At 43.7% G+C, this 14382-nt stretch overlaps 3 protein-coding genes across 3 annotated transcripts, besides 3 other annotated features; 1 reads left to right on the top strand and 2 right to left on the bottom strand.

Annotated features, from left to right (window-relative positions):
* Positions 1 to 222: 222 nt before the first annotated feature.
* Positions 223 to 250: a microsatellite.
* Positions 251 to 518: 268 nt separating this feature from the next.
* Positions 519 to 548: a microsatellite.
* A 3935-nt stretch (positions 549 to 4483) lies between these two features.
* Positions 4484 to 6527, top strand: PVX_097740 (Ser/Arg-rich splicing factor, putative; the record flags this gene model as incomplete). Its single annotated transcript, XM_001613158.1, has 1 exon — positions 4484 to 6527. Exon 1 carries the CDS (start codon positions 5541 to 5543, stop codon positions 6525 to 6527), a length of 987 nt encoding a protein of 328 aa, XP_001613208.1. The 5' UTR covers positions 4484 to 5540.
* A 2319-nt stretch (positions 6528 to 8846) lies between these two features.
* On the bottom strand, positions 8847 to 9746 carry PVX_097735 (hypothetical protein; the record flags this gene model as incomplete). The annotated part of the gene is made up of 1 exon (XM_001613157.1): positions 8847 to 9746. One exon carries the CDS (start codon positions 9744 to 9746, stop codon positions 8847 to 8849), a length of 900 nt encoding a protein of 299 aa, XP_001613207.1.
* Positions 9747 to 10203: 457 nt separating this feature from the next.
* Positions 10204 to 10228: a microsatellite.
* A 1199-nt stretch (positions 10229 to 11427) lies between these two features.
* PVX_097730 (hypothetical protein) lies at positions 11428 to 12777 on the bottom strand (the record flags this gene model as incomplete). Its single annotated transcript, XM_001613156.1, has 1 exon — positions 11428 to 12777. The coding sequence occupies one exon, from the start codon at positions 12775 to 12777 to the stop codon at positions 11428 to 11430; it is 1350 nt and encodes a 449-aa protein (XP_001613206.1).
* Between the last annotated feature and the right edge of the window lie 1605 nt (positions 12778 to 14382).

Raw genomic sequence — 14382 nt, forward strand, 5'->3', positions numbered from 1 at the left:
TGGGGAAGGAAAAAAAGTTAACTGGCCTCGACGATGTGCGCGTAGTTATTTCTTTTTTGGTGTAGCATATTTCGTGTGGCATATTTCGTTTGCTTATCCGTTTTGCTTGTTCGTTTTGCGTGTTTCTTTTGTGCATTTCTTTTGTGCGTTTCTTTTGCGTGTTTCTTTTGCGTGTTTCGTTTTTCCTTTTTAACATTTTATGAGTGAGGAAAAAAACAAATTATACTCAAAAAAAAAAAAAAAAAAAAAAAATAATTACGACTTGAGGGGTATACATGTGTGATAAACTTTACCGTTTTGCGTTTATCTGGGTGTGGAATTCGTGTATGTACGTGTGGGTGAATTTTCATTTGACCTTACGCATGAATTTCGTGCGAATGTGCCCATGTGTGAGCGTGTAAGTGCTACTGGGCGTGACTTGGCCATTCTGGAAAGTGCGCGTTTGTTTGTGTATATACGAGCCGCAGGAGGAGGCGCATTATTTTTTTCACTTCCTTCCGCGCATATGCGGGTGGATTTGTGCACGTGTGCTGGACACGCATACCGCACGCGGGGATAAGCGGCGGCGAGCAGATGGTTACGCAGATGGTTACGCAGATGGTTATGCAGATGGTTACGCAGATGGTTATGCAGATGGTTATGCAAATGGCCAACCGGGTGGCCAACGAGCTGACCATACAAAACGCATATGTGTCATAATCACTTCGCACTTGCGCCTTGCGTACACACCCCCCAGTGTGTACAAAAATTGGGAAAGCCACTTTGAGCGCATCCTCCGGTAAGTTTTTTTTTTTTTTTTTTTTTGGGAAATATTTGCTCTGGATGTGAATTAAGAAAGGCTAGTTGCATTTGGTGTGCTAATACGCAAGTTCGGTTGGCAGTTTGCGCGTCTGTTTTGCGCAGCCTTTTTGGGTGGCTTTTCTGCGTAACAATTTGGGCAACCGATCGCGTGAGCTGTCGCAGCACCCCTGCAGTGAAGGCCCCCGCCAAGTGTAAATCGCGCATGGGCAGTTAAAAAAGGAAAGAAAAACGAAAGATGAAAAAGGAAGGGGGAAAATAAAAAACATAAAACAGAAAAAATAAAATACAAAGTAGAAAGCAGCTGCCCAGACGTTCCTCCAACCGCTTGTACGTACCTGCTCACAATTATATCCTCCAAAAAAAAAAGTTACCCAGTTGGAACAACATAACGCAAAAATTCTTTTCCCCAAGTGTGAATGCTCCACGGAGTTCATCATTAACCTTTTTTGTCGCACGCGCGGTTAAGGGTGTGGGGGAAAAGGAAGGCCACGTTGCGCTGGTTGAACGCGTCCGGTGGGGGGTATTTCGCCGAAGTAGGCTTCGTAAAAGATACACACATGTACAAGCGTATGCGTGTGTGCACATTTATGGCTGCAAAGGAGGGGGCGCAGCAATTTTTGCATTTCCCCCTCGAACGAAGCCACTTTGTGAACAGAGAATCGTTTAACAAACATCACTGCATGATAAAGCAACACTGTACGTACCTTCCACATGTGCATATATATTTTTTTAGCATCATCAGTAAGTACATTTTGTTCATTATGGGGAAGACCGCTTTTTTAAAAACAAAATTGGTGCTGTCCTCTCTCATTACGGCGTGCAGCTGAACGGGGTATTCCCCAGGTGACAGTTCGCGGAAATGAAGAGCTGCCCCACCGCGGGTGAAGCAAATTGCGTGCATGTGTAAAATGCCCCCATGGTGTTAAAAAAACGAGTTTAACCTCCGCGCATTGTTACACAAGTAGGCCATTTTGAAGCACGCAAATGAGCATAATTACTTTTCGAATTGTTGCTACGTGGGTAAGGGGCCACCTTTTTTGCGCAACATTTTTCGCGACATCGCTTGGGATAACGCACGTTGTCCCCGATCAAGTAAGGCAACGTAAGCGTCGGTGAAATTCATCACATAGATAGGAGGGATGGCACTACACGTTTGGTTTCTCTCATGGCGATAGTTCTTTGGAGAAAAATTCGCAAATGTTCTGCCGTGGGTGAAGCATAAACATACTTGTGTTGATGTCTATAGAGAGGAAACAGTTTAATCTTTCAACCTTGTCGGGTGTGTCTTCCCTTTGAAAGGGTACCGTGTCAACAGCGCTCGCCGTACGAACGCTAGTATTTGGGTAAGCATGCACTTATGCGTGTATGTCTCTTTGGAGAACAGGGGAAGAGGAGAGTTCCCCTTCGGCATTCTTTCTGTGACATTTTTTTAGCAACATTTTAAGCAAGTTTCTAATGACCGTTAAGGAATGGCAAAAATGGATGTTTTGGTTTGGGCTAGCGTGAAAAAGAAGCTACCCTTTGTGATGCCACACATGGGTGTTCGCCTTTGTCCGAATGGTCTACCACCCATGGCAGCATTGACTGGGGGTGAGCAAAACAATATGGTGTGAAATCTGCATTTGTCTTTGAGCCATCAATTTGCTACAACGCAGTGTACGCGTGTGGTATCATTTTATTTTTTGGCCATCCCGTGGTGAAGCTTATGCAAGCGGTGTGGTGACAGGGTGGCATTTACTCATTTCGCAATTGTTTACGCATGTTTGGCAAAAAAAAAAAAAAAAAAATACTGCCCCGAAGCAGCCGCAACGACGAATCCGTTTCGCACCTTTTTGTGATGATTATCTGTAGATGACCTTTTGTAAAAGATTAATTTTTCCCTGCGCGTAGTAGGCCCCCCTCACTTTGCGATCATCACTGCTGATGCAGGTGGTATGTTAAAGGAATGTCAAATTGGGAAGTGCTTCACAAAAGCATACCACTTAGCTATTCGGAGTGGTAATATATGTGGGGGGGAGGAGGACAACTAGGAACGCCGTCGCGGTTATTTTTTCCCCTTCTAAGATGGACCATAAGTTGCATACACAAGGGGGGAAATCTCGAGCAGGTACGCCTACCTACTTTATGTACCTACCAAGGCATGCGCGTAAGCACACATGATGAATTCTGCATTTTTAAAAGTTGCCCCTTATTTTTCAATTCCTTTGGAGAAAAATAAACAAAATGAGTGAGGAAAAACAAAGCGTAAGGGTGAAATGTTTTTATGGGCGAGACGAAATGGGGTGGTTCCCTACATTGGTGATGCCGTTTTGCCACTCTGCTGCGAGATGGGCGTATTTCGTCGCCGAGAGAGTGGCGAAGGGGTGAAGCGGGGTCGGTGTACATAAGTGTACGCTAAGTTGACCGAAAAATGGTGATGGGTATATTTTTCATGTCAAACTGTGATGGGGAAAATAACAAAATTTAAAAAAAATGGGAACGAAGTGAAGTTACCGCCAGTCACACAAAAAGTGTAGATTTGATTACGCTTGGGAGAGTATTTTTTTTTTTTTTTCACCTTAAGGGTTACAAGCAAAATGATATTCTTTTTACAAAAGAGTTGCGAAAAAGGAAATAAAAATTCTGCGGAAAAAATTGTATGTTTTTACTTTTGCCCATCCCCCAGTGCGCATTTAATTTTACAGGAGTTTCCCCCCAAGGAAAAAACGATAGGGCTATTATCGCTTCACCATATGTACATATTCCTGAGGGGCGCTGGCGCCTATTCACAGCGAAGTGGCGCCTCTTTTTTTTTACGCTATTTTTGTGCTATTTTTGTGCTATTTTAGCGCTATTTTTGCGTTATTTTTTGCGTTATTTTTTGCGTTATTTCTTACGCTATTTTTTGCGCTATTTATTACGCAATTTTTTACGCTATTTTTTGCTGTATTTTGCGCTATTTTTCTCAGTTTTAGCTCCCCCCCTCCGCTGGAATTTTCTGCTGTGCTGTCATTTTTTCATTTTGCCATATGCTCTGCATATATATTTTGTGGTGAGAAATATTTTTTTAAGCTTTCCTCAAGTGCCCCTCTTTTTTCTGCGCTTATCCATTAAGCTAGGAAAAAATAAAGTGCAACAGCCCCCGCGCATCACCACAGCAGCAGCAGCATCTGCACCGCATAATTGCCAGTGTTCAGAAGTTGCTGGAGTAACATAGTGGAGCGTACATGTTATCTACGTATATAATAGTACAATATATGTATAATATATGTACATGTATATATACACTTGGCGCATAGAACGAGTAGTTTCTTCTTTGCCGCGCCTCGCCCCCGCCTGCGCGTCGCTTTGCAGCGTTCGGCGTCACCTCGCTGCGCTGTGCTTCTCTTCCCGCTTGCGTCACTCCGCGTTACTTTTTTCGCTTTCACCTCACTTTATCTTCCCTCTTTTCTTTCGTGGTGTTTTTTTCGTGTTTCTTCCCCCTTCTTCGCGTTTTCTTCGAGTTTTCTTCGCGTTCACTTGGCGTTTACTTGGCGTTTATTCGCATTTGTTTCGCTTTTGCTCCGCGTTTTCTCTCCTGCTACAAATTTTACTTCACCTTTTTCTTCCCAATTTTGTTCACTTTTAAGCCCCACGCTTGCCATAAAATTAAATCCTTCACCTGTCGATTTAGTTTTTTGCGTGTTCATTTTTTTTTTTTTTTATTCAGTTACTGTTTACTCCTCTATGAGAAAAATCTCGAAATGTTTGAAGAAAAAAAATTAAAAAAAAAAAAGAAGAAATTAGTAAATACCAGCAGAGTTTTTAATTTTTAAAAATTTTAAAAAGGCATCTCCCTCCCACAGCGAGTACGCCCCCAGCCCACCCTTCACATACATACACGTACGTAAGTACGCGTACGTAAATGCGCGTACGTATATAGGCGTACAAATATACACGTACGTATATACACGTTCTTTTATGTACATTTATGTACATACATTTCCCCGCGCGCGTGTTTATCCTGCCGAACGTTCGTATGTTTATCCCCCATGTGCGCATAAGCACTTGTGTATATATCTATATATGTGAAGTTGCGAAAATGTGAAGTATACGCACAGGTACACGGATTTATATGCGTGTATGTATGTATATCTATTATTTATATGTATGTTTTGTGTACCTCCTGTGTGCCTTTTTTTACGCCTCCTCCTCCCGCAGTGGCCCCTTTAATTTTTTAACTCAGTCGTAAACCTGTTTTTAATTGTTTGTGGTGGGTTCCGTGTTTTGGCAGTGTTTGTGACGCCGCACGGAGGGTACGCATATGCATATATATGTATATGCATATGCATGTTTATGTGTACCTGTACATGCGCGTATGTACCTGTGTGCATATGTAAGTGCACACGTCGCGAAGGACACCATCGCGCACCCCTCCTCACTGTAGTACGTACTTAACTCGACTGCCACGTCGAGGCACGGTTTAAATGCCACAGGCGTTGCAACGGTCGCGCGGACTTGGCCAGAGGATTGCGCACGAATTGGAAAGTGTTTTCCAGGGAAGGCAGCAGGTTGGCAGTGGTGAGCGTAGCGGAGAAGTGGTTCGAAGTGGGTAGAAGTGGACTGAAGTGGTCTGAAGTGATCTGTAGTTCTCTGAGGTTGGTCAGAATAGGCCAGAAGTAGCACCCAGAAGAGCGAAAGGCTCGAAGCATACTACGCGGCTCACTCCGCACCAACCCTGTCAACTCACGTATTGCAGCACGCACACTGCAGCTCACACGATGGGGCCCTACATGCACCAGAGGAACCAGCCCATGTCGCTGCTGATCCGGAAGCTCAAGTACGACACGTCGCCGTCGATGGTACGAGAGAAGTTTAAAAAATATGGAGCGATCAAAGATGTGTACCTACCGATAGACTACTACACCAAGGAGCCGAGAGGCTTCGGATTTGTCGAATTTTACGACCCCAAAGATGCCGAGCAAGCCCTAAAAGAAATGAACGGTTCAGAAATAGATGGAAATCGAATTGAAGTTTTTGTAGCCCAAAAGGGAAGGTCAGATCCAAGGCTTATGAGATATAAAGAAAAGGGAGGAGGAATTCCCCCAGGACCGTATCCCTATAGAAAATACTCGGATTATAGAATGAGAAAGAGATACATTTCGAAGTCGAATTCTAGATATAGATCCTACTCTAGGGATAAGATAAGAAGGAGAGATGATAGATCAAGGGAAAGGATTAGGTACAGAAATAGCTACGATAGAAGGATGGAAAGTTATAGGGATAAAAAAAGCTATTACCCCAAGAGTAGCTACAATAAGTACCGAAATAAAGATTACGACCGAAGTTGCAGTAGGAGCAGACGGTCAAGAGATTACAGAAATGAAAGCCCAAGATATAAAGAAAAGAGGAGGTATGATAAGTACTACAGAAGTAGCAGCAGAAGAGTGAGCAGAGGGGGGGGTGCTGGAGACGATAAGTACGAACGTAGGAGCAGACATGATAGAAAGGATAATCATAATTATAAGTCCAAATATGATAGTAATGATGAATATAGTGATGAAACTAGAAATTCTAGCAAGCATTCAAAAAAGCAACATGTGTCTAAGTCTATATCTTTTAATACAGACAAGGAGGAGGCCAGAAAAAAAAATGACAATGCTAATGATAAGGATAATTCTAAGGATTGGCGCGAGAGCGAAGAGAGGAATGATGAGCATAGCAACAGGCGGGAGTCCGTGAATAGCCAGGACGAGGAGTCAAGTTAGGCGCCTGCCCTCCCTCCGCATTGCGCATTCCTGGTTTGCCGGTTTGCTTAGCGGAGCGGTCGGGCGAATGGACGAACGAGCCGGTAAGTGTGCCTGCAGTAGTGCCTGCAGTAGTGCGCGCTGTGGAGGCGTACACTGTGGAGGAGTGCACTTTGGAGGGGTACACTGTGGAGGAGTGCACTTTGGAGGGGTACACTGTGGAGGAGTGCACTTTGGAGGGGTACACTGTGGAGGGGTACACTTTGGAGGGTACACCGTGGGTTACCTCTGAAAAGGGGCTATTCCCCATGTGTTGTAAAAATGCGTATGCACAAGTGTACATGTAAAGATGCTTCGAAGCGGTTGCCACTCATCTTCTAGTGACTCCCTTTAAACGCCCCCTTTTCAATTGCCCCCCCTTTTTATAGAACAACCGAGAGGTTCGCATTTTGTTAAGCAGGGCTTTTTCCAAAAGCATAATTTCAATTTTCAAGCATATGTGCAAAAGTGAATTCATAACTGCCGTTGGTAGAGGAGAGAGTCTCAAGTCTTCATTCACGCGTGTTGTTGCGCTGTGCGAGTTTCGTTTCGCGAGTTACGTTTCGCGCGTTTCGTTTGACCGGTCTTGCTTCGCCCGTCTCGCTTCGCCCGTCTCGCTTCGCCCGTCGCGCCTTGCCCGCCGCAGTTCGCCAGCTACGTTTGGCCAATGACGCTTTTGTTAACCACGTTTTGCCAGCTGCACCTAATCAGTCGCGTTTTTCTCTCCCCTTTTTTTAATTATTTTTTCTTTTGCGGTCTTCATATATAATTAATAAAAAAATTTAGTCAGTAACATTTTTCATTTTCCTCTCGCGTTTTTTTTTTTTTTTTTTCCTTCCCCATTTCTCCATTATTGTGCCACCCCAAACGGTTTATTTAGTATAATGTTGTTGGTTTTTAATTATAAATGTTTCAAAAAAAAAAAAAAAAAAAAAAAGGATTAAAATGCTTTTTTAAAATACCAAACGAATGGAAAGGAAAAAAAATTGAATCACGAGAAAAAAAAAAAAAAAAGGCAAGCACCCTCGCGGAACACGCACACGCACAGGCAACGCAATTGAACGAAATGTCATGCTCGATCAAACATACGTAGTACGTACATACACACGCAAACACGAACACAAACACAAACGCACGCGCAACCGCAACCCCCTCTCCCCTCTGCGTTCCCACTTGCTTGGTAAAGACATGCATTTTAACATTCCGAGCAAGGCGTAATTCGGGTTAGTGAAGAAAAATTCAGACACTCTAAAAAAAAAAAATTAACAAAAAAGAGGACGGGATGGAGTTACAAGAAGTTTTTCCTTTTTTTTTTTGTGTATCCTGGAATTGTTTTAAAAATTAATTCCCGTTCTTTTTTCCTTTTCCTTTTCTCTTTCCTTTTCCTTTTCTTTCCATCCTTTTTCGTGACAACGGTTACATGACAACAGAAAGAAAACGTGATGGGAGATGGAATTAATGTTTTGCAAAATCGTGAAACGGTAGGCAAACGGCACATGGTGACTACATGCCAAGGAGAGCGCACATTTGAGCAGCGGCGATGATGAGAGAATATGTTTTTCCACGCGATGTAGTGTTCATCTTTGAAGATTTGTTGCTTCGCTGCCATGGTGAAACTTCGGCTACCCGAGCATTTCAAGTTTTTAAAAACTGCGCGGTTATACGCAGGAGGTGATTTCTTTTACCAGTTGGATGAAGCGACATGTGTACTTTTCGGCGTTTTTTTTTTCCCCCCCCCAATGATGGTCCGTTTTTTTAAAAACGCCTTTCTCTTTTTTGATGTTTCACTTTATGACGCGTTTATCAATTTTTTTTCCTTTTTTTTATCTTTCCCCCGGAATTAATCAGTTATATGATGGCTGTTTTTTCCATCCTTTTTTTTTTGTCCCTGTGTGATTTTTTTTCGTTTCTCTCCGTTGCTTCGCTTTTCGCTTCTCACTTTTCCGCCCTTCCGCTTTGCCATTTTGCCACGATTCCTTCTACATTTCCGCTCCTTTTGGTGGCTTGCCAATTGAGCAGCCCCTCAAAATGGTGGTCATCAAAAAAGGGGCATTTCCAAACACGCTAACTTAAGCTGTTTCATTTTCAAAAATGCCCATCTGTGCAATTTTGGCCGCTTCGACGTGAAAAAAAGTTGGCTGTGTGAGTATCCCAGGTGGGGAACGTTTCAGAGGAACGTTTCAGAGGGACGCTTCATCGCAATCTTTCAGCGGAATGCTTCAGCCCAATTTTTGCAGGTTTTTACTTTGCATGCAAATTTCCACCGTACGGTAAAACCCCTTTTGCGCTTTTTTTCCGACTTTACAATTGTAAGAAAAAGAGAGCCATCATTTTGGTAAGGTCACTGACGCCATTTTCAAGTTCTTTGTCTCCTTCGATCAGCTTGATCAGGTCCTTCAGGGACTCATCCGTGGACTTAAAATTTTTTCCTATATCGGGGCACCCTTGGCAACCCCCCTGCGGAGTTTGCGTGTCATTTGGGGGAGCGTCTTTTTCGTCTTCGGCCGCTTTCTCGGCTTCCTGTCCTTCCTGCCCCTCCTGCGCTTCCTGCGCTTCATCTTCTTCGTCGTCCTCCCCATCATCATCATCATCGTCGTCGTCGTCGTCTTCATCATGTTCGTCGTGCTCATCATGTTCGTCGTGCTCTTCCGTTTCGTTATCCGCTTCGGATTCCGCTTTGTAGCCCACCGCTGCTTCGTCCTCTGATGGCTCTCCTTCTTCGCCCTCTTCCCGATCAGTCTGTGCGGTTGGTCCATTCAGAGCTGCTTCTTCCACCTTCCCTTCGTCTTGCGACTCCCCCGACGGGGTGCTCTCCATTTGGGCATCCCCCTCCTCTGGGGTGGTTGGGCCAGTCTTCTCTTCTTCTTCATTCCCCTGTTTTTCCACACCTTTTCTGTTCACTTCTTTTTTTTTCCCATCTTCTTCCTCTTCTGGGTCTTCCGTATCGGTGGGTTCTTCCTGCTGGTTGGTCTTCTCAAACTTGGCTGACTCAACCTGCTGATCGCTTTCATCTTCATGCTCGTATTTCCCATCCTCTTGTGAGGCATTTTTCGAATCTGGCAAGGGTACCTCCCCTGAGGATATATCCCTTGCGAAGGTGCTCATTCTGAGGTTATTCGTTTCATTATCTTTGGCGTTGACGTGATTTATGAGGACGTTTATGAGTAGGATGCATATGGCAGCGCTAAAAATGCGCTTCATGGTTGGCTCTTAAAAAGAATGACTAGGATGGGAGGTGTCCTTTCAAATGGGTTAGTTTATGTGGAGGCGGCTGCACATCGATGGGGAAAGCTTTCTCTCACGTTGCAGCTTCTGCAAATGTGTGCATGTCAGATGAGCTACGCAGGCGGTGGTGGGCGCTGCCCCTAATTCGAAGCATCGAACTGACTGAGCAGGGTGACGTGGGTCTTCCGTTAAGGAGTGGAAAACGGCGTGGCTCAGGCGGTAGCAGCAATGTGGTGCGAGAAGTCTTAAGAGGCTTCCCCACTCGCAGGGGGGTCCCTACGCAGACGTATGGCTATGCGGACGAATGGCTATGCGGGCGTGTTCCTGTGCAGACGTATGCCTATACGGAGGTGCAATTGTATTTACTTTCCCCCGAGAGGGCTAATTTAGTCAACCGCAACAGTCACAGCGGGGCTGATACTTGCTAGCCGTTTTTCTTCCGTTCCTCTCCCTCTATATGTAACAAAAACTAGGCATTTGGTGCAGCAATATATGCGCAACATATATATATATGTATATTTTTTTTTTTTTTTTTTTCTAATTTTGAGCAGCCTTAAATATTAACTACTCACTCGCGAGGGAATTTTTTTTTTTTTTTCTTTTTCTTAAAAAGGAGAAATCTCAAACAGTTCATTTTAATCCAATTGTGTTTTTTTTTTTTTTCCTATGTACATTTTAGTTATCACACAAATGAAGATATGTTGACATGTCGGGGGCGACTGGTTAGGAATACTACCAAGGAGATGATGCACGCCTGGTCCTTGTGTAATGTAACAGCCCCTATGGGAGGCATGCTTCACGCATAATTATTCGTACACCCCTTCATCAATTTTGCGAAAAAAAAAAATGAGCATTAAATTATGCAGATAGGGTACTATATTAGTGTGCTTAATTGCACTGGAGAGGTGAAAATCGAGGCAGTGCGGGGTAAAACTAAAAAGGCCCAAATGGAGTCAAAAAAAATTAAAAAAAAGGGAAAGCAAAAAAAAAGAGGATAAAAAAAAGGATAACAAAAAAGCGGAAAAGGCAAAAAAATCATGCCATTCAAAAAAAGGTTAAAAAGTTGAAGAGCGAACGGGCGAACGAATGAAAGGGTGAAAAGGTGAAACGGTGAAGCTTAAAAAAAATCAAAAAAAAATCGCAGTTCCTTTAGCGAACGGGGGAGGTGGGGGAGCCAAGATAAGGGAGCAAAGTTCCTCTTTCTCTGTACGTTATTTTTTTTTATGCACATGTAGGGATACGGATACGTGAAACCTAGTTAGTCACACGTAAGGTAATCGCCCTAGTGTTGCCATTATGTGCCTTTTCCAAATTTCAGATTTAACCCCACAGAAATGTATTCCCCCCACTTGTGTTTTTTCTCCTTCCAGTCAAATTGAAGTACCCCTTCAAAAAAGGAAAGCAAAAATTAGTAAGCAAAAAATGAACCCATTAAGGTATCACACAAATGAGTTCCCCAAGTGGGCCTTTTTCTTTTTTTTTAAGATGATCTGATAAGCCACTTAAATATGTTCCTGTTTAAACTGCGTATACCATGATGCTCATCCGGAGGAGTCTTTTTTTTTTTTTTTATCAACCGAATGGCATCCTCACATTCTCATTCTGAATGATCGCTGAAATAGGGGCAAGTGTCTCTCTCCCCCTTTTTTTTTTTTTTTTACATTTGAAGGAGCATGTAAAGCATATCCTTCATTATATCTCCAAATCCCCCGGAGGCTTGTTCATCATTATCAATTATGTGGATCAGGTCCTTAAGAGAATCTTCCGTTGACTGTATATATTTTGTGAGGTCTACGAAGTCTCCTGTATCTGCCTCTGCCGTCTGGGCATCACTGGGAGTAGCGTCCGTGGAGGCGTTGGTCTCTCCGTTAGATTCGGGCGCCACCTCCGGTTCTGCATCTGCGCTGTTTGCATCTGCGTCGTTTGCATCTTCGTTATTTGCATCTGCGCTGTTTGCATCTGCGCTGTTTGCATCTGCGCTGTTTGCATCTGCGTCGTTTGAATCTTCGTTGTTTGAATCTTCGCTGTTGGAATCTTCGCTGTTTGAATCTTCGCTGTTTGAATCTGCGTCGTTTGCGCAGTTTGCATTTGCGTAGTTTGCGTAGTATGCATCTGCATAGTTTGCGAAGTTTGGATCTGCATAGTTTGCGTAGTATGCGTCTGCGTAGTTTGCATAATTTGCATAGTCTGCTCCTTCGAATGCTTCTCCTGCGTAGTCTGCTCCTTCGAATGCTTCTCCTGTGTAGTCAGCTCCTGCGTAGTTCGCATCTGCATAGTTCGCGTTTGCGTAGTTTACATCTGCGTAGTCTGCTCCTTCGAATGCTTCGCCTGGGTAGTTAGCTGCTTCGTAGTTCTCGTCTGTGTATTGTACTCCTTCGTACGCTTCGCCTGTGTAGTCCGCTCCTGCATATTCGCCATCTACTACGAGCTTCTCTTCTTGCGTTTCTTCCTCCTCGTCCGCATCGGATGGTTGCGCCCCACTGGGGGTGGTACTTTCCCCGTCTAGGCTATTTGCACACTCTTGCGCTTGGTCGTTTGCTCCATCTTCCAAAGGCGCTCCTACTTGGTCAGCGTCCTCTTGGGGAAGGGCCACATGTGTGGGTTCAGCTGCTCCAGCTGCTTCAGCTGCTTCCTCGCTTGGGTCACTCTTTTTAAGTTCTGCTTGCGGGGCCTCCTCAGCGGAGTCACTGCCGTGCGAGTTTTCTGACGCATCAACGGCGTCTTCTTTGGCGGAGACGTCGCCTCTTAAATTGGGTTTAGAGGCACTGGCGGATTCGTCATTTTCGCCGCCATCCGCGCCATCCGCGCCATCTGCGCCATCGGCACTATCACCACCATTGTTACCATTGCCACCATTGCCATCATTGCCATCATTGCCATCATTGCCACTCTCGCCTCCTTTCCCACTTTGGCCATTTTCCACGTCGTTCACCAGTTTGGCCGCGCTCCCACTTGAGTGGAGGGCCAAAAAAAGGAGGCAGAAGAGGACACCCAAGGGGGGACGCATCCTGGAGTTTTATTTATAAAAAAAAAAGCAAATTATTAAAGCGAATTTCGCAATAATAATTTAAAAGGCCGAAATGTTGATGCCTTCCGCAGGGGAGTGAGGTAGATCTGTCTGTCTGTCTGTCTGTCTGTCTGTCTGTCTGTCTGTCTGTCTGTCTGTCTGTCTGTCTGTCTGTCTGTCTGTCTGTCTGTCTGTCTGTCTGTCTGTCTGTCTGTCTGTCTGTCTGTCTGTCTGTCTGTCTGTCTGTCTGTCTGTCTGTCTGTCTGTCTGTCTGTCTGTCTGTCTGTATGTATGTATGTATGTATGTATGTATGTATGTATGTATGTATGTATTTTTTTTTTCTTTTTTACAAAGCTGTTTTAAAAGCTGAAATCACACTGTATGCACAGTTTATGTGACAAGAGGGGGTTGCATCAGATAGCTGTAAATGGTGAAGCGAGGGAAGAATATTCTAAATGGGAGGATAAAAAAAAGAAAAAAAAAGGGCAGAAAAAATCTGCGAAAATGTTTTCTCCGCTGAGCTAGCTAAAAAAAGTCGACTCAGTCATCACAAGAAATCATCCAATCATGTGCGTTTTTTTTCAGTTCGCCTTGAACTTATCTAATTCTAGTTCTTAAAATTGTACCTTTTTATTTTTCCCTAGACAAATAGGAATCGTTTAAAATGTTTGGCAACGTATAATCGGTAAAACTTGATTACGACAAATAATGTATTTTATTATTTTTTTTTATTATTTTTTTTTTTTTTTTCCGGTTTGTTTTTGCAAGGTTACCTCGGCTGTACTTCTCTGTGCCACCATTCCGTGTAGCCTAATGCGGGACGGTTTACGAGTCACGCGAGGCGACAAAAAGGAAGAAGCGGTTTGCCTTAAACAAAACTGAGATGGTCAAATGGGAGAGTTTTACCATCTATATATAACATGATTAGTGCATTATGGCAGTTTTCCCAACTTTTGGCTGACATACAAATATGTATAGAAAATTCGTTCATATTTTTTTTTTTTTTTTTATCTTATGAATGCAATTTTTTTTTTTTTTGGGCCTTTTCAAAAAAGTAATAAAAAAGGGGGAGCGACAAATGAATAGTTGTTGCAGTTTCGCGTTACATAAATGATGACGCGAAGAAGCTTATTTCGTGGCGAAAATTTAAGCGCCACTCTTTTTATTACCTCACAAGGGCGGCGAAGCGCAAATTCGCGCGACGCGGACTTTATATGCCTCGGTAAAATATGCATATAAAATACGTATGCGCTATATTGTGGCATATGCATGTAAGGCTATGCCTGAATATATGCGGGCTGCCCCGTCGCCTTGGATTTGTACGTTGCGTGAAAAAAAATACTTCCGCGAGGCGACATGCGCGTAGTTTGCCTCGTGCGCTTAAATGAAGCGAAGAAAAAAAAAAAAAAAAATCCTTGTTTTATTACCACCGTAGTCACGCGCAGAGACGCACTTCGCGAAAAATTGCTTTATTACATTTTGCTTATCTTCTTCATTGGAGAGTGGAGGCTACCAACGAAAAGTGGCCATTTATTTACGCCATTAGCTTATCAGCTCCAGTTAGGACACCCCACAAGAGTAGGGGCAATTCCATACGGCGTTGC

This window comes from Plasmodium vivax, chromosome 10 (assembly GCF_000002415.2).
Source record: "Plasmodium vivax chromosome 10, whole genome shotgun sequence".
NCBI classification, from domain to species: domain Eukaryota; phylum Apicomplexa; class Aconoidasida; order Haemosporida; family Plasmodiidae; genus Plasmodium; species Plasmodium vivax.